This window comes from Loxodonta africana, chromosome 4, assembly GCF_030014295.1.
Source record: "Loxodonta africana isolate mLoxAfr1 chromosome 4, mLoxAfr1.hap2, whole genome shotgun sequence".
In the NCBI taxonomy this organism is placed as follows: Eukaryota; Metazoa; Chordata; class Mammalia; order Proboscidea; family Elephantidae; genus Loxodonta; species Loxodonta africana.
The window spans coordinates 174,877,311-174,896,166 of NC_087345.1; the positions used below are offsets into that span (position 1 = coordinate 174,877,311).

The 18,856-nt window shown below is 34.1% G+C and overlaps 1 protein-coding gene across 2 annotated transcripts in view; it reads right to left on the bottom strand.

Moving 5' to 3' along the window:
• The window catches only part of ESYT2 (extended synaptotagmin 2), a 193,686-nt gene that overhangs the window by 27,324 nt on the left and 147,506 nt on the right, over positions 1-18,856 (bottom strand). The window contains exons 10-16 of one of the 2 annotated variants that reach the window (XM_023548763.2): positions 16,270-16,352; positions 14,477-14,525; positions 12,765-12,854; positions 12,188-12,283; positions 6,218-6,280; positions 2,511-2,585; positions 1,957-2,043 (exon numbers count right to left, since the gene is read on the bottom strand). In XM_023548763.2, the coding sequence (XP_023404531.1) occupies positions 1,957-2,043; positions 2,511-2,585; positions 6,218-6,280; positions 12,188-12,283; positions 12,765-12,854; positions 14,477-14,525; positions 16,270-16,352 (543 nt within the window). The remainder of the gene's footprint in view (positions 1-1,956; positions 2,044-2,510; positions 2,586-6,217; positions 6,281-12,187; positions 12,284-12,764; positions 12,855-14,476; positions 14,526-16,269; positions 16,353-18,856) is intronic. The other variant, XM_003410692.4, reaches the window with a different exon arrangement.

The window sequence follows — 18,856 nt, forward strand, 5'->3', positions numbered from 1 at the left end:
GGGAGAGATGTTGACATCTTGTGGGGTTGTTAACCAATGTCATAAAACGATACGTGTACTAACTGCTTAATGAGAAGGTAGTCTGTTCTGTAAACCTTCATCTCAAGTAGAATTAAAAAAAAAAAAGATTCTTGGGATTAAAAAAAAAAAGAAAAATACCATCTATAATAGCATCAAAAAGTATGAAATAGTGATAAATTTGATGAAGATATATAAGAGCTGTACAATTACTGAAAACTATAAAACATTGCTGAGAGAAACTAAGGAATTCCTAAATAGAATGATATATGCTTTTTATGAATTTGAAGATTCAGTATTGTTAAGATGTCAATTCTCTCCAAATTGATCTATAATTTCAATGATGTAATCCCCATTAAATCCCAGCAGATTTTCTGTAGAAATTGACAAAGAGATGCAAAAAATCATATGGAATGCAAAGGACTTAGAATAGCCAAAACAATTGTTAAAAAGAATAAAGTTGGGGGGCTTCCACCACTTGATTTTAAAACTTATCATAAAGCATCAGTAATAAGTACAGTGTGGTACTGGCATAAAGACAGACATATAGAGCAATGGCACAGTATAATAATTCCAGAAACAGACCTACACATATGGCCAACTGATTTTCGACAAAGTTGCCAAGGTAATTGAATGGGAAAAGAATAATTTTTTCAACAAAAAGTGCTGAACAATTATATAGCCATATAAAAAAAAATGATTCATGATCCTTACTTTACATTATATGTGAGAATTAACTCAATATGGATCATAGACTTAACAAGGTGAAAAAGTATAAAACTTCTAGAAGAGAACACAGAAGAAAATCTTAGTTACCTCAGGTTTGGCAAGTATTTCTTAAATAGGGCATAAAAAGCATGAGCTAAATAGAAAAAGGTCGATAAATTAGACTTCATCTAATTTCCAAACGTCTGCTCTTCAAAAGACACTGTTACAAAAATAAAAAAATCAAGCCATAGACCGAGAGAAAATATTTGCAGAGAGAAAATATCCCAAAAAAGCACTTAAACCTGGAATATATTAAAATTTCCTACAACCCAATATTAAGAAGACAAACCACCTGTATGTTTTGCTATGTATATTCTCAAAAACAACAAAATAAATTTGTTTTAAAAAAGAAGAAAAATAACCTAATTAAAAAATGGGCAAAGGATCTGAGTAGACATTATGGAAAATACATGAATGGCAAATAAACACACGGAAAGATGTTCATCATTATTAGTTATCATATTGAAACTACCATGAAATACTGCTACATACCCACTGGGTTAAAATCACAAAGTCTGACAATATCAAGTGTTGGCAAGATGCGGAGAAACTGACACTCTGATACACTGCTGCTGGGTATGTAAAATGGTATGATCATTTTGGAAAAAAACTTGGAGCTTATTAAAAAGTTTAACAGAAATGTAATAATCACCATACAACCTGGCCATTTACCCAACAGAATTGAAAGTGTAGTATCTACACAAGAACATTCACGGCAGCTTTGTAATAGCCCTAAACTGGAAACAAGCCAACCTTTTACCAACAGGTGAATGGATAAACGGCTGTTACATATCCATGCCATGGAATGCTACTCAGCAATAAAAAAGAACATACCATGGGAATCTGCAACAATACAGATGAATCTCAAAATAACTACTGTGAGTCAAAGAACAGAGAAAAAAAAGTACACACTGTATAATTCTTTTTATATACAATTCTAGAAAATGTGAACAATATCTACAATGCTAGAAAGATCTTTGCTTGGAGGGGTACGAATTACAAAGGAGACAAAGACACTTTTGGGGGTGATGGATATGTTATCTTGATTGTGGTGATGGGCCCACAGGTGACAAAGGTCACAACTTATCAAACTATATACTTTAAATATGTGCACTTCATTGTATGTCAATTATACTTCAATAAGTCTGTTTAAAATTGCAAATAAAATACCTCAATTTCAAGGTCTTGGCGCTTTGGATTGTGAATGAAGAAAGTAAAGTTTTCTTCCCACACAGGTTCATTGGTTTTGTACCGAATCTAAAAGAAATATCCAAGTATTAGCTCTGATATTTTCTGTGGAAAAGGGCTTATTCATTTAATGTGTTTGGAAGCTCAGGACAACCTTAACTAAATTCTAAGATATATTTACTGAGCATGTACTAATATTATATGTTAATTACGGAAAGTGTTCAAAAGATGGAAAGATAAAGTCCAAAACTTTAAGGATATGTCAGGGAAATTAACTGTTATGAAATCACAACTTGTATGTTCATCCCAATGATAAACAATAAAAACTTAATCTTGGTTTGGTCTTAGTTGTATTAGTTCCCTAGTGCCCAACACATTTCTGTATACAAAGATGACTCTTAAATTTACTGTCGACAATTAAAAATGAACAATGGTCTATAACAAAATAATTTTTGAAAAATGCTTTCTCTCAATAGTGAAATATATGAATATCTGAAAACAATAACTGAAAACTAGTTAAAATATTAGTACCTTACCTTACTCTCTTGAGCTTTGTGTCCAACTGACATTTGGACGAGAGGATTTGGGTTGCTGTTTATTTTCTTTCCTGACTATCCAAAAACAAACAAACAACAACAAAGACAAATAAGCAAAATAAACCCACATCTTGAGATGAGTCTTATTAAAAAATGAAATTATTGGCTTATATTAACAAACATTTCTATTTACTTTTGATATTTAAACTACAGGGAACATGTGGGAACAATTTAATTGGAAAACAATTGCTAAGCATACACCAAAGAAATAGCTATATCTATTATTAAATACATAAAGGAAACTTCTATTTGCACAAAATTTTTAAATGTTAAGGTCTTCTAAAGCAAGCTACTTTGGAAAAATTAAATATTCTGAAAATCTTTAATGTTAATTACAGTTTCAAAACTTATTTTACTAGGATAACACAATGAATAAAGTGCAATGAATGGAAACAGAAAGATATAAGAAAGGACAAATGTAAAAGAAAGTATAATTCAGAATACTCCTCTAGGTGACATAATAAGATACCACAGAGTGTCAGAGACAAGCTTTTACATTTTTTTTACCTAGTATTCTCTGTTCAAACACATAGCTATCAAATACCAAATCTTGTTTACCAGCTGCTGTATAATTTTGACTGGAAGAACAAACATCACTTTAGAATCACATTAAAGTAAGCAGAAGTAAATAAAATTAAAAAAAAATTCAGAAATAAGAAAAAAAATAAGAAGCATATATTAACACAGACAGCTGGTAGGAGGAAACATAGCAAAACATACATGTGACATGAGGTTTATTTATAACTTAGCCCCACAAGAAGATGCAGTTAAATATGTGTTAGTGGAAATTAATCAGAAGGTCACGAACTGATTTTTAGTTAAATACTTTTAGAGTCAGTCCTCAACGCTGCAGCAAAGCATATGATTATTGAAATAAAACATTACTAGCTCAAACCTATTGCGATAATCTATTTCCTGGTTCATCTTATTGATGTGAATGAATTCTGCAAAATATAATAAATATTGTTAAAAAAATTCAAGGCTACTAATTGTACCTCAAATTTCATTTTCTCTTTCTTCCTTTAATATTAGAACTTCTGACTTTTAGCTGGGCACAAGTCCTCTATAAACAAAGATTAATTTCCAAAACTGCACTTAGTGTAGTAATGTAAGTAAGTTCTGGCCTTAAAAGGAAGGGGCATATCTTCCACTTCCCTTTCCCCCCATTCTATTGGCTGGAGTGGACCAGCTAGCTGCCTTTGGCCATGAGATGGAAACCCTGAGTTGAGCCACAGGTCAGAGAGCCTCGATCCCCAATACCTCGGAGCCTGGACTACTTATGCTCAATTCTGTTAAAAAAAAAAATAAACGTCTGTCTTGTTTAAGCTACTGCTACTTTTGAGTCTTGTATACACGTTATATCTGTTACTGTTGATTCCAACTCATAGCGACACTACAGGACAGAGTAGAACTACCCAATAGGGTTTCCAAGGAGCCGCTGGTGGATTTGAAGTGCAACCTTTTGGTTAGCTGCTGAGCTCTTAATCACTGCACCACCAGGGCTCCTGGGTCTCTGATATAGAATCAGAATTTGTATCTTAACTAACATATATACTTAATTCATCCCTGAAAGAGTGGCCATCCATTCCTAGAGATTTACTTATCAATTTTTAAGACACATATGTGTTTTTTCCTTTTTAACATCTCTGAAAACAGAGTGAAGATTACAATAGATGACATTAAATACCTGCTTTGGGCTAGAGAGCAATAGTGATAAGAGTTTTTATTGCTTTAACTAGGTTATTTTGCTTAGATTTTCCTGTTATGTATGCAGGTGAGTGACACGATAAAAATCTATGTCCATCTTAAGTCTAAAATGTCTTTGAGTAAGTATAAAATAAACGCTATCAAAGCTTGGCTGGCACTTTTTCATAATCCGTTGCCGTTGAGTCAATTCCCACTCATAGTGACCCTATATGTGGTACATGAAACAATGGTAAATCTTAAAATGGTTGAGGTTTTAGATTCTATGAAATAAGGTTAAATCACTGATCTGATAGAAAGTTCTCTATCATGACACAGTGTTCAAAACTCATGAGCACAAGTCAGAGGCACATGGTATAATGAAAATATGAGGTTTTAAATCAGACCATCTTGAATTTAAACTCAGCTCTTTACCACTTAATTATTGAGACTTACATATTTATCTATCTGAACCTCAGTTTTCATGTCTATGAACTGGGCATTAGACCAACTTTGTAGAACCCTGCTGTTGGGCTTAAATGAGATAATATAGTAACATAATTATAATACGTTTATTACCCTAGCTACACTTAACAACAATAACAACAAAAACCAAACCCATTGCTGTCTAATTGATTCTGACTCACAGCGACTCTATAGGACAGAGTAGAAGTGCCCCAAAGGCTTTCCAAGGAGTGGCTGGTGGATTCAAACTTCTGATCTTTTTGGTTAGTAGCCGTAGCACTTAACCTTTATGTCACCAGGGCTCCACCTACAATTAGCACTCTTATATACATTATCTAATTTACTCAATTATCCAATGAAGAAGATATTACTTCCATTCTATAAATAATAAAACAAACAAGATTAAAACCCTTGCTGTCGGTCACACAGCTTAGTAGTTATACTGAGATTCAAAGCAGACAGTCTGATTTCAGAGCCTTTGTTCTTAACCACTATGCTCTCTTGTTCAACAACCTTCAGATATCAAATAAGGGGGTAAGGAAAGAATTTCTGTGTCCGGGAGGTAAACAGTTATTTCAATTATTGTGCTAACCAGTGCTCAAAAAAGAGTAATTCACTACTACTTTTCTTCCTCAGTATAATAAGGGTTAGTAAACATTACATTAAAAAAGCACTTTGTCAGTCTCCTTCACTCTTGAAATTTAACTCATCTTTCTAGAGTTGAAACTGGTTAAAAACCATTCTTGTTTCTTTTGGGTAGAATTTTCTTAAAACAAATATATTTAAACTCCCTCTTCCCCCAAAATATCAAAGCCTAAAATGTTCGAAGAAATCAGAGAAAAAATTAATAAAACATTGTAACTCACGGAAAACTTTTAAGAATTTAGCCAGAGAATACATGTTAATGTCAAATTCTTCTGGAGTGGAGCTTAAGTTTTCAATACACCTCATTTAATGAAATTTAAAGCTTCTCAAGAGATTTATCACCCAAACCCAAAAGAACCAAAAGCCATGAGATTGCTTACTCAGAGATGGCCCTAACTCCACACACATATTGGAAGAGTTGATTTTTAAAACGTTGATTTTAAAAAGAGTTGATTAAAAAATTTCATAGCTCATACGAATACCTTTAAATCATAATCTAAAAATTGTTAAGATTTTGAATAGAACTTTTATTTCACCATTTTTATGAATTCAAATTCAATTAAAATACAGAGGATTAAAAACCCCCTTAAGACAGCTGTACCTCTAAGGCTAACAGGAAAGAAATCAAATTTATTATACTGGTAATTAAAAAAAATTATCTTCAAAGTTGACTAGGATTCTCCTAATTCTGAATTCTTGGGTAACAAAAGCAAGAGCTCTCTAACCAGGTAACTAATTATTATATTAGTATGGAAGGTAATTTGTGACTTTGAGAATTTGAGAATCAAGGTATCATCTCTTTCAATACGTTTGAATTAACTTTGTGACCTTAATGGAAAACTGTATTAGTTTACCTTTAAAGCTTTCTGAACTGCAGCCTTCTTCAAGCCATCAGGGTTAAATTCTAATGGATTACTCTTTCAAGTCAGAAGAAAACGAATATACCAAGGGTTAATTAAAAACATGCAATGAAGATTTTATGTAAGGTTAATGACATGAAAATTAATGAGAACAAAAACTTCTTTAAACAAAAACCACCAAGAAGTATTACACCAAAAAACACAGTAAAAAGCCATTTATAAAATTCTTCTATGAGCTAAGACTTCAATCTTAGAATAAAACTTTAACCTCTACAATTACTACTCTTTTATCCCCCACCCCCGACACTTATCCTTTGGGATTTAGAAAATAAAAGAGTGAAAATTTAGGAAAGAATTCTATTTAATATTACTATTCTTTATGTGAATAACCGCCCCCCCCCAAAAAAAAAAAAACTATAATTAAAACTAAAGGTTTCATCTAAGGTACAAATTAACGCCCAAGCTGTTATCAAACTAAATCCTATCCTATAATACCCAGTGCCGTTGAGTTGATTCTGACTCATAGCGATCCTATAGGACAGGGTAGAACTGCCCCATAGAGTTTCCAGAGAGCGCCTGGTGGATTCGAACTGCCGACCCTTTGGTTAGCAGCTGTAGCACTTAACCACTATGCCACCAGGGTTTCCTGTCCTATAATAGCAGATGTTATTTTTATTCTTTCCGAAATTTACCTTTTTAGTATAAAACCATAATAGAGACAGAGTGAATTTTTCTACTTCATCCCTCATTCTTTTTCAAATATAGTATGTATAAGTTGACCTACATCATCCTAAAAGTTCCTTCTGACTTTAAAGTTCTGTTATTATGGGTTTTATTTCCTACTTTTATTGATTTTTTTTCCCCAACTCATTACTTTTCTGCCCTCACAAAGGCAAGACTGAGCTGTTTCTCAAACTCCTTCCTGGATTAACATTTAAGATTAAATATTTTATCATTTTTGTTTTAATTAACTTCAAATGCCAAATTAAATTCTGTATTTTAATTTTTTCTTAATTGCAAATTTTAAAATGAAAAATAATGAATAACTAATCTCTCGGACTTCAATACTGTGGCAGGCTGGGCCAGATGAGATGATATTTACCTGGCTAAGCAGTAATTAATGAGACACTGAAGCCTGGTCTGCACCCTAGGCTGCATATTAAAACAGCCCAGGGAGCTTTAAAGAAAACACTGAATCAATCTTTAGGTGGAGCCTGGACACTGGTATTTTTTACCAGCTTCCCAGGTAATGCTGATACAGAGTAAGGGGGGACCATTCCTCTGAAGTATGAGGACTGATATTCTTCACATATCATAAGAATCTTCTCACCTTAAAACCTTTCCCTGAAGCTAACTTTTCAGGTAGATACGACTTGCACTAAATATACATATTATATTCCAACAAGCATCAATTACAGTAAAGCAAGGAGAGACACTATGGTTTGGGAGTAGAGAAGCACAGAGGAACAGTGTAAGGTCCTGTGAAGCTGCACAAACCTTGGAGTCAGACAGGACAGATGACATTCAAATGATGCCACAGCAGGGGTCCAGTCATGAGGCCTTAAAAAAGTCACTTTACCTTTCAACCTTGGTCTACTCGCCATAAATGGAGATAGTATTGGCCACCCGTAATTTTTTTTTTAACTAGAGCCAAAAGTAACTTACACAGCCTAGCATCATCATGCCTAGGGGCCTCAAAAATGTAGCTATTACATTAGGTATTAGTGTATAACTACCACATAATTCAGAACTCTAGCACTCATTTTAGATAAACTCCATATATAGAAAGATGAACTTATAAACAATACGGTGAGAACAAATTCAATTTACACTTAGAATGGAGTAAAGAGAAGGGGTCAAGAATGTAGACCGGGGTCACAATGCCTGTGTTCAAATACCAGTTTGCTACTTACTAACCATGTGACCTTGAATCTCTAATCTCAGTTACTTAAACTCTCTGTCTCCATTTCCTTATCTATAAAATGATAATGAAGTTCTGAGGATTGGATGAATTAGTACATGTTTGGTGGGAGAGTCCTTAGAATCTTGCTCAGCTATTGGAGAATGCTCAATAAATGTTACCTATATTATCATGGTTATTTATACAAGTCTGAGATTCTAAAGTTGGCCACCATGTGTCAGAGAACATTATTGTTCAAGTCTGAAATTTAAGCCTAAGATTTGATCAAAAAAGGAAAGTTCTAAAAGTCCAAATTATAAAAAGAGAATATCCAGCATGGGAAAAGATAAGTTTTTATATGGGAATCATTGGTGGCTATGCACTCATGGAGTTGAAAATTGAAGGTGCGTTTGAGAAGGCAGAAAGTAAGAGAGCAATGGGCTGAAAATCATCTAAAACCTTTACTAGAAACAGCAATTATCTCAGTCTTTTGGGGAAACTTGAGAAAGCATTGATCTATATTATCCATTTTCAATACTGAAATGAAGAGTTAAAAAAGAAATTATCAATCTGTTCAAACTTATTTTACAGAACATTTAGTGTGATGCATACATTCTAATAAAAAGCACAGTGTCTGATTTTGATAACGCAGGAGGAAACTTAATTTTTATAACCCAGAAATGTTGTAGTTAAATATTACAAAGCAATTAAAAAAAATCAGGATACAAGGTCAGAGATAGTTCCTTTAAGTGAAGCAGTTGTATGATGGGAAAAGAAACTTAGAAAAATTATTGGAGATAGATGAACAGAATTTATGTAGCAGAATTATATTCCCATCTTTACCAGTTTATGATGGAATTTTCCAGTAAGAAATATCTGAAGTAGAAAGCTATTTTATTAAAAAGTAAGGGGAAAAAGTTGCCATTATGTACCACTGACCTCATTTTGACTTTTAAAAGGGCCTTACGTAGGTGTGTAAGTAGGAAGAGTCAGGACAGCATGACTATCATTTACTACTGGTGTGACTCTGAACAGCTCGCCCAATCCTCCCAAGTCTTTGTTTTTCTCATCTATAATAGGGGTAAGATACCTATTCTTCATGTTTTGCCCCCGTACTTTTTGTGTTAATAAAAATAAACTGAGCATGATTGTGGAAATCCTTGCGAACCAGAACTGAAAGCTCTACAAAAATGTAAAGCACACTCATTATTAGACTCAAGGGCCAAAGGAACTTTAAGAATCTCATTAATTATTGAATTAAACCTGAAGGGTGACTTTCTAGACGAATGACACTAAGCTACTGGTGGCTTTCTTTGAGCCCAATGCAAGTGAAAATAACGATATAGTATACTAAAAGCACTAAAAGCTGTACCTTATCAAGGTGATGCCAGAGCATAAAGACCACAGGGAAAGAGAGGTAATGAGATCAAAATCAGCTCCCATAGAAAGGTTCAAAAATGCTCAATTATCCATTCCTTCAAAGAAGCCAAATCGTGCAGAAAGCAAACATTCAGGTTACAAAAATGGGTAATTTCATCTACTCATGTAACTATCCCCACCAATGACTGACAGTCTGCCTGCACACAGGGCTCTGCAAGGAAGCCCATCATGTGCCAGGTACAGGGCAGCCTGGTTCCTGACTTCTCTTTTTGGTCAGGAGAAGAAAGGAGATTTAAGGAAATTATTTAAATGCTTACAGAGAAATACTTACATCTCACGTTGAGATGAAACACAAGAAATTAAATTTTAATCATTATGGCTTCATTTTTTCCTCAGAGAATTTTTATTTACTTATTTATTTTCCCATGGGCTAGTGGCAGTTTAGGAATCTAAGGCTTCTTCATAACAACTCACTGGGATTTGTTCATCTCGTCCTCAAACATACCCACCAATGTTACAGCAGTGTTAGATTTTCAAAAACAAGCACAAAAGAAATACACAGTGACTGGAATCATGCAAGAAAATAAAAACAAGCATGCCAAGGCATTCCACCATAGAATAGATTGCATTAGAAGTTCTAGTCCACATTCTGGCAGTCTCCATTAAAAACAAAAAGAAAGAAAGAACACTAGAGAACTCACAAATAGTGCTCTATAGACTGAGGTAGTGTTTTCACAAAATACTAGTCCCGATGCTCTCCTCTCTTTTAAGTAGCCACACCCAAAGTTTCCCTCGTAGATACTCTTAGGAAAGTGAAAACGGAAGAAGAAACAAAGAATGATGGGTTGTGGTAAATGAATGCACAAACAGCACTAATAAATAGGAGTGCAAAGGTAGAGTCAAAGAATTCTACAATAACTCCCAGTGCAAACTAATCAGCAAGTATTCCTGTTTTAAATAAACACACAACAGGGCAGAAGTTTTGCAAAAATTCTTTGCCTCTGATAGCCATAACATACTTCATGCACTAAGTGCTCTTTTAATAAAAAGGTTAATAAATTCACTTTTTTTTTGCTTATGTGACATTATTGAAATTTCAATTTAATGTGACAAAACACACAGTTGTAAAGAGAAGCTTAATCCTTTCTTGCCAATTCCCCAGTACTGTTCTCTATATCCTAAAACACATAAAAAATTCACTTCCATCAGGCATTACAGAAGACTCTATAGTAAACATTACTGTGGTTAAAACAAAAAAATTATAATACACAAAATATTTGGTAGAAAGGTTAAATAATAATGAAACAACTTTCATTATATCAACTGAAATCTTAACAGATAACGTCACAGACTTTAGACTGGAAGATTGGCCGAAAGGTTAAGGCAAATACTTAAGGAGAAATATAAGAATTTAAGCAGTAAAAATCAGCCAAGAAAACATCAGTGAAATAAAGAGTACAATTACATACAACATAGTTTCCTTTCAGCAAGAAGAAATTAAATGACCAATCAGGTTTTAATTGTTAATATCTCTATATAAAAGGTACAGATGCACAAAGTACATTTACTTCATTTCATGTGCCCAAGTTTCCTTCAAAGCCCAAGTAATGTATAATTTTTAATACTTGATAGATGCTAAACGAAACAAAAGATGAATATTTCATGAGATATAAGAGGACAGTTTAACTATGTTAAGGTGAGACTATATTAGAAAAATATAATTAGTGTTCAAGATGAAACACTCATAATTTAGAGTCTACGTCTTAGTACACTAAAACCTGCAAAAGCTGGAATCTGTAAGACAGAAACCTGTCAGAGAAGGAAAATTAAAATATTTTCCACTGAAATGTGTGATAGAAAAGTGGTAAACCTATACCCTGTCAAAGGCAGAAAACTTGCTAGATGGCAGTCCGTCGAGTTCTCGCTCTCACAGGTTTCCCTGTATTTTAAAGGACCAAGTTAAATGCTTCTTTGCTTTCTTGTTCATTTCATCAAGTAAAATAAATGCACTGAAATGAGTGAAGTTTTACTATGCATGAAAAATTACACAGTGGACAATCTTGGTAGAAAAAAAAATCCAGTATCTGGTGGCAGTAGTCCTTCTTTCAACAAAATTGGCCACTGGCACAATGAAATAAAGCATGAATGACCACCTATTTGAACAAGTAAAAAAAGGCACTCAAAAATGGTACTAAAAAATTATAATAACATTACCCTAAACAGTGGGGTTTAAGGTATTTCAGTGTAAGATCACACTGTGCTCCACACGGATGAATTAATATGACTTTTCTTCTTCATGGTTATAGTTATTACCATTATAAAAACTGTATTCTACAAGTTTTTCTAAGAGTAAAAACAATTCTGATGCAAATAAAAGCATATGCTTTTAAGCTGCAGAAAGTCAAGTCTCTGAGAGACTTTTTTTTTGTCTTCTTTCTCATCTGCTAACGTTGCACTGGGCACCTTAAAAAGGCTCAGAATATTCATACGGCAGCATCATTCTTCTTCTCCTTAATGCTCTGGAAATTGCTAAGTCCTGGAAACTCATCCACTGCCATAGTACAGCAAAACACAAGCAAGACAAGAGCAGTTGATATAATGGGGCTGAACAAAGCAGTGGTTTCCAAGCAAGATTTGCTAGAAGGAAATAAGCACTTGAAATGGGTTACCGCTGCATTACTTACTGGAAGATTCCTTGCTGAATCTAAATACAATATGAGCAATGCAGAGGAAAGACCATCATTGGCTTGGTCTTTGTCAGCTTTGATGTCTGTTAGCACCTAAAAAGTAATGGGAGGGGGGAAAAAAACTTCAACAGGCATGTTTGTGTAAAATGTGGACTATTCCTATCTGATTAAATTGTTATGCTCAAGAAAATGGGAAAGGTAGAGAAATAAACCTCTATATTATGCAGTATAAAGAGAATAACTAAACCAATAAATATATTTAGATGACAAGACTATTGCTTCATACAAATCAACTCAATGAAGCACACAGGTGATTTGTGGCTCTCCAAATCCTTGTATTCTATCAGGCGCAAATTCAAGGGTCCTATAAACCAGGTGTGAATAATCTATAGATTTCTTTTTTTAAAAAAATTCTATTATCTTTAATTTATCCCGGACACTACTATAGTGACTTATAGGACAATACTCAAAATTATTGCTGTAATTTTTTTTTTTTTTGTTATCAAAATGATACAATTTCAAAGAGATTAATAGGTGTGGTTTAGTTATTAAGAGAAAAAACACTTCATAGTACCTTATCCAGATTTGAAGCATTTGGCAATAATGTCAGCCATTCCAGTTTCAAGTGAAGCTTTCCTTTGGGAACCTCATCCAGAGTGAACCACTGAAGAGAAAATAATGCTTAAATTAAAAAAAAGTTCTCCGGAATCCAAAATTCAAATTAAACCCAGTCTCTCCAAATGTCAGCAGGTGCTCACTAACTGAAATGCCAATTGTTCTGAATTAAAGTTGAAGGACTGAATCTTGCCATATTGAGATCTACACTCTTCTAATGCTTGGTGACTTAATATTTGAAAATGATAATGCTAGCAAGCAGCAGCTAGCACTTACACAGCACTTCCTGCTTGTTAGAAACTACTGTAAATGCTTTACATATATTAATTAATTTAATCCTAACAATAATCCTATGAGGTAAGTACTATTGTTATCCCTATTTTAAAGATAAGGGAACTTGGACTATTTGAAAATGTCAAATGTTTTCTATTAGTCATCTATATACGGCTTTAATGGAATTTATAGGCCAAGAAAAGATACGACATCGATCCCAAACATTGAATTTCAATATCAGGTAAAGTAACATATTTGTTTTTATTCATCATCATGTACCAATGGCCCCAAAGAGTTTCTAAGGAGCACCTGGTGGATTCGAACTGCCGACCTTTTGGTTAGCAGCTATAGCACTTAACTATTACATCACCAGGGTTTTCAATTAATAAAATAGTATACAGTTATTTCAGCAATTAATCAAAGATGATTCCAAAACATTCAGTGATAAGAAGAGAATGCCATGAAGGCAAAGATTTATCTATTATATGCTCAACTCTGTATATATTCAGTACCTGGCACATAAGATGTACACTAGAAGTATTTGTTGAATGAATGCTGAACAAGCGTGGGAATGAAAAAGGGTACTTTTGAAGCAGTAGATCGTCAATAATGATTTGGTTAATTACACTTTACTTATCCAAATCCTACCCATCTTGTAGAAGGCACTGTGAAATCCTCCCTTTTTTTAACATTCCCTACTCTAAAAAAAAAAAAAAAAATTTTTTTTTTTTTAACTCTGATAGCAATATCCCTGCTTGAAGTAGTGTCTTTTCTCTCTAAATTCCCAATGCATTTATACATATCTTTTAAGTAATAATTTCTCACATACTGCATTGTCACATCTCCTCTATTAACTCCATCCAAACCTAAATCCGTTGCCGTCGAGTCGATTCTGACTCATAGCGACCCTAAAGGACAGAACAGAACTGCCCCATAGAGTTTCCAAGGAGCGCCTGGTGGATTCGAACAGCTGACCTTTTGATTAGCAGTTGTAACACATAACTACTACACCACCAGGGTTTCCTGTTAACTCAATCTATATTTAAAATTCCCATTACAAATTAGCTTTTCACATATCTCTACCTTAACTCCTGAAGGAGAACACACATTTATTCAAAATAAAATTAAGAGTTTTATATTTTGTATCTTTAAAAATTTCCAGCATATGGTAGGTACTCAATAAATATTACCTGATTTTATTCTTAAATTTCTTTCACTATGCTATTACTAAAAAGCCTAAGTTTCTAATATTTGTGAAGCAAATGTTAAGTTCATATAATATTAACTAGGCTTCCTGCATTGTGTAAGTAGGGCAACAGTGGTGTTTCCAGAGTCCTCAGGCACATATTAGGTACTCCGTCCACATTTATTAAATATACCAATATTTAAAGAACTTACTTCATCTAAAAGGCGCTCCTTTTCAACTTCAGTAAGATCAATCATGAGACTACAGAAATAATACAACAATTTTAGAAGACAGAAACACACTTCTTACACTGAAACAACAAGTTGCTGTATAGTTTATCAAAAAACAGACTGTTCTTCCAAAAGCTTCCTCAAGCTTATACCCAAGAGAGTAAAGAGAGGTGAGGAAAAGAGCAAGGCTGAGCTTCTGTGAGATCAGAGCTCTCAGTTAGGCCCAGCTGAGTTAAGGGCTATAAAGAAGCTGAATTTCCCCACAATATAGCTATGTACAACATGCCAAACATGTTTTAAATTATTTCAACCCTCTTATTTCCCATGTTCTCCCTTGGTAATATCATCCATTGCCATGGAATCAGTTATTCACATACACTGATTTACCATTTGGACCCCTGTTCCAGGCCTTGCTCCTGAGCTCTAGACCCGTATCTCTGACTTCCCATTGGACCTGGATGCCCCACAGAAGTCTCTCACTCAACATGTCTAAATATAAGCCAATTATATTTTTCTTTAAACAAGTCTGCTCCTCAGATACTGTTTCAAAGAACGGTACCACTCTCATAGAAGCCAGAAACTTGAAATTGATCCTCAATTTCTCTCTTCCCTCAACTAAGATGAGATGACTAAGCTCTTTATTTTTTTCTTGTAGCAGTCACCCCTTCTCTTTCTGCAGTTTATATCTCAGTTTAGATCCTCGTGATTTCCCTCTTCATTTATTACAAGAGCATCCTCATTTATTACAAGAGCATCTCAGCTGGTCTCCTGGTTTTCAATCTCAATCCTTGAAAATCCAATCAACACACTGGTCTTACTAGAAGGCGAATATAATCCTATCACTGCCCTGCTTAAAATCTTTCAATTTCTCCTGGTTAAATTACCTTATGAATGAATTCTGAAGTCATGGCTAAATATACAAGGCCATTTCTTACGAGGCCCAAAGCTCTCCATTGTCATCTTTCCCTGTATCTTTCTTTTGTCATAATAAATTCAATCAAATAATAACCAAATTCAGTTACATAATAAATACACAGTAGAAGTGTACTATTTAAAACCTCATTTTTCATCCATATTAGCCGTTCAATTAAAGTAAACAAATTATTTTCTCAGTGTGAATTGCTAAGTCTCAACAAAAACGAACTCAGCAACTTGAGGATAAGTGATTTTGAATCAAAAGGTGAAAAACTCATTTTTACAACCTAGAACACAGCTGTCCAGTAAAACTCTCTGAGATGATGGAAATATTCTATATCCATACTGCCAATATGGTAGCCACTAGCCACGTGTTGGAGGCCTGGCGGCACAGTAGTTAAGAGCTTGGCTGCTCACCAAAAAGTCGAAGTTTGAATCTACCAGCTGCTCCTTGGAAAGCCTATGCGGCAGTTCTACTCTACCCTATAGTGTCACTATGAGTCAGAATTGACTCGATGGCAACATGTACAGTTAGCCACATGTAGCTGCTGAGCACTTGAAATGTGGCTAGTGCAAATGAGAAAATCAGTTTTTAATTTTATTTCATTCTTATTAATTTAAATAGCTACATGTGGCCTATGGTTACCATAATGGACAGTGTAGATATAGAAGCTTTCCTTCTCTTACTTAAATGTGAAACTATTAAGGAATAAAACATGTTTTAAGAAACCCAAGGTGAAGCACATGTACATAAACAGATTTTTAAAATTACATTACAGTTTTAAGAATGATTATTAAAAAATAAAAAAGACAGAGTGACTTTATGATATATTCTCTTCCAGTATTCACAAAGGATTTACCTTCCTAGAAAGTCATCCTTATCTGGGTCTTCATCAAAGAGCTCAATTTCTAATTCCTGCCCAGGATGTTCATAAACTAAAGCCTGAAAAATTAATGATTAGTAATTATCTTGCATTTTTACTAATTTAGTCATTTATTGAGTACAACGAAGAAAATAAATATTAACATGTATTTGTCTTCAGTGGCAAATTTTTTTGTTTTTTAGTGGCAAATAGTTTTTAAAGCACTTATATGCTTTTACTATCAAACCATATTTCTTGATGATGGGGAGATTATTTGAAATACTTGTCCATATATTAACAGTGTTTGCTTTCTAGTTATTTGGGATTACATTTCAACAGATCAAGTTCAGTCACTTCAAAACATGGCCACAGGGCATCAACCACAAGCCCGGTGCTGTACAAGGACTGGGATAATTTCACAGATGTAGAATACAATATTCTGTCCTCAAGTTGTTTCACTTAGAACACTGATAGCCGACCATCCTTGGAATAATCAGAAATTCCCCATTTTACCACCACTCAAAGATTAAGAAATCTAACAATATATAGATAGGATTGATAAGTGAGTGGGCAAATGGGTGCTGGCGGGAGTATAAATTGCACTACCTTTCTGAAGAGCAATTCTGCAAAAATACATCAAGTCCTTTAAAAAATTCATAGCTTTTGATCTGGCAACTCCACTTTAAAATTTTTACCTGGGGAAAATTTGGTCAAGTGAAGGAAAATATATTCACATTATATCTGTTCAGCACTGTTTATAATACTGAGCTAAAAACAGCCTCGATCCCTCCAGGCAAATAAATTATGATATGGTATCTATTCAATGTAATGAATACTAAAAATTATGTAGATATATATTTATTGACATGTAGAAATGTCCAGATATATTAAATGAAAAGTTTGCAAAATAGTATAAAACTGATCTCATTTTTGTTACATATTTATGTATGTTAATAACCACATATTACATTTTATAATTAGAAAAAGACAATGAGCTAGTCACATTTTGAAAAATATTTTGTCAATTATTACTTGTAATAGTATTATGTAATGAAGCTTAAAATTTTTGTGTTGGTATTTTATATTCCTCACAAGAATGTTGTCAGGTACACATAAAAGTTACAATACTTACAGAAGTTTTATTGGCCTAAAAATGTCCTGTGCTTCACCTATTTCATCCCTTCTCTCTCCCCCTGAACCACTGATCTTTTTTTGTCTACAGTTTTGCCTTTTTCAAAATGTCATATAGTTGTAATCATAACATATGTAGCTTTTCCAGACAGGCTTATTTTACTTGCAGTTTTCATTGAAGTTTCCTCCATGGCTTTCATGGCTTGATGTCTCATTTCTTTTTGTCTATAAGGTATCTTGGTTGCCTCCGCTTTTTGGCAATTACACATAAAGCTGCTAAAAACATTTCTGTACAGGTTTTTTTGTAGATATAAATCTTCAATTCATTTGGGTAAACGTGGGATTGCATGTTAAGACTACGTTTAGCTTTGTAAGAAATCGCCAGACTGTCTTCCAAAGTGGCTGTACCATTTTGCATTCCCATTAGCAATGAATGTGAGTTCCTGTTGCTCCACATTCTCACCAGCATTTGGTGTCGTCAATGTTTTGAATTTTAGCCACACTAATAGTTGTGTAGTGGTATCTCATCATCATTTTAATTTGCAAGCCTCTAATAGCATATGAGGTTGAACATCTTTTCATATGACTGTCATTTGTAAATCTTCTTTGGTGAGGTGTCTGTTCAGATCTCTTGTCCACTTTTAAAAAAGTTTTTTTATTTATGTACTTTAGATGAAGGTTTACAGAACAAACTAGTTTCTCATTAAACGGTATACATGTTGTTTTATAACATTGTTTACCAACTCCACAACATGTCAACACTCTCCCTTCTTGACCTTGGATTCTCAATTACTAGCTTTTCTGTCCTCTCCTGCCTTCTAGTCCTTGCCTCTGGGCTGTTGTGCCCCCTTAGTCCTGTTTTGTTTTATGGGCCTGTCTCATCTCTGGCTGAAGGGTAAACCTCAGGAGTGGCTACATTATTGAGCTAAAAGGGTGTCCAACAGCCATACTCTCAGGGTTTCTCCAGTCTCTGTCAGGCCAGTAAGTCTGGTCTTTTTTTTGTGTGTGTGAGTTAGTTCTACATTTTTCTCCAGCTCTGTATGGAACCTTCTATTGTGATCCCTGTCAGAGCAGTCAAGTCAGTGGTGGTAGCTGGGCACCATCCAGGTGTACTGGACTTACTCTGGTGGAGTCTTGCCCATTTTTTGATTGGGTTGTTTGTTTTCTTTTTGTTGAGTTTTAGAAGTCCTTTGTATGTCTGGAAAACAAGTTCTTTACTAGATGTATTCTGCAAATATTTTCTCCCAGTCTGTGGCTTTTTTTTTTTTTCCTTCTCATAACAGTGTCTTTCAGAGCAGAAGTTTTTAATTTTAATGAAGTCTAATTTATCAATTATTTTTCATTTATGGATATGCTTTAGCTGTTGTATCTAAAAACTCATCGCCAAACCCATAGTCACCTAGATTTTCCCCTATCTTATCTTCTTTTTTTTTATCTTCTAGAAATTGCAGTT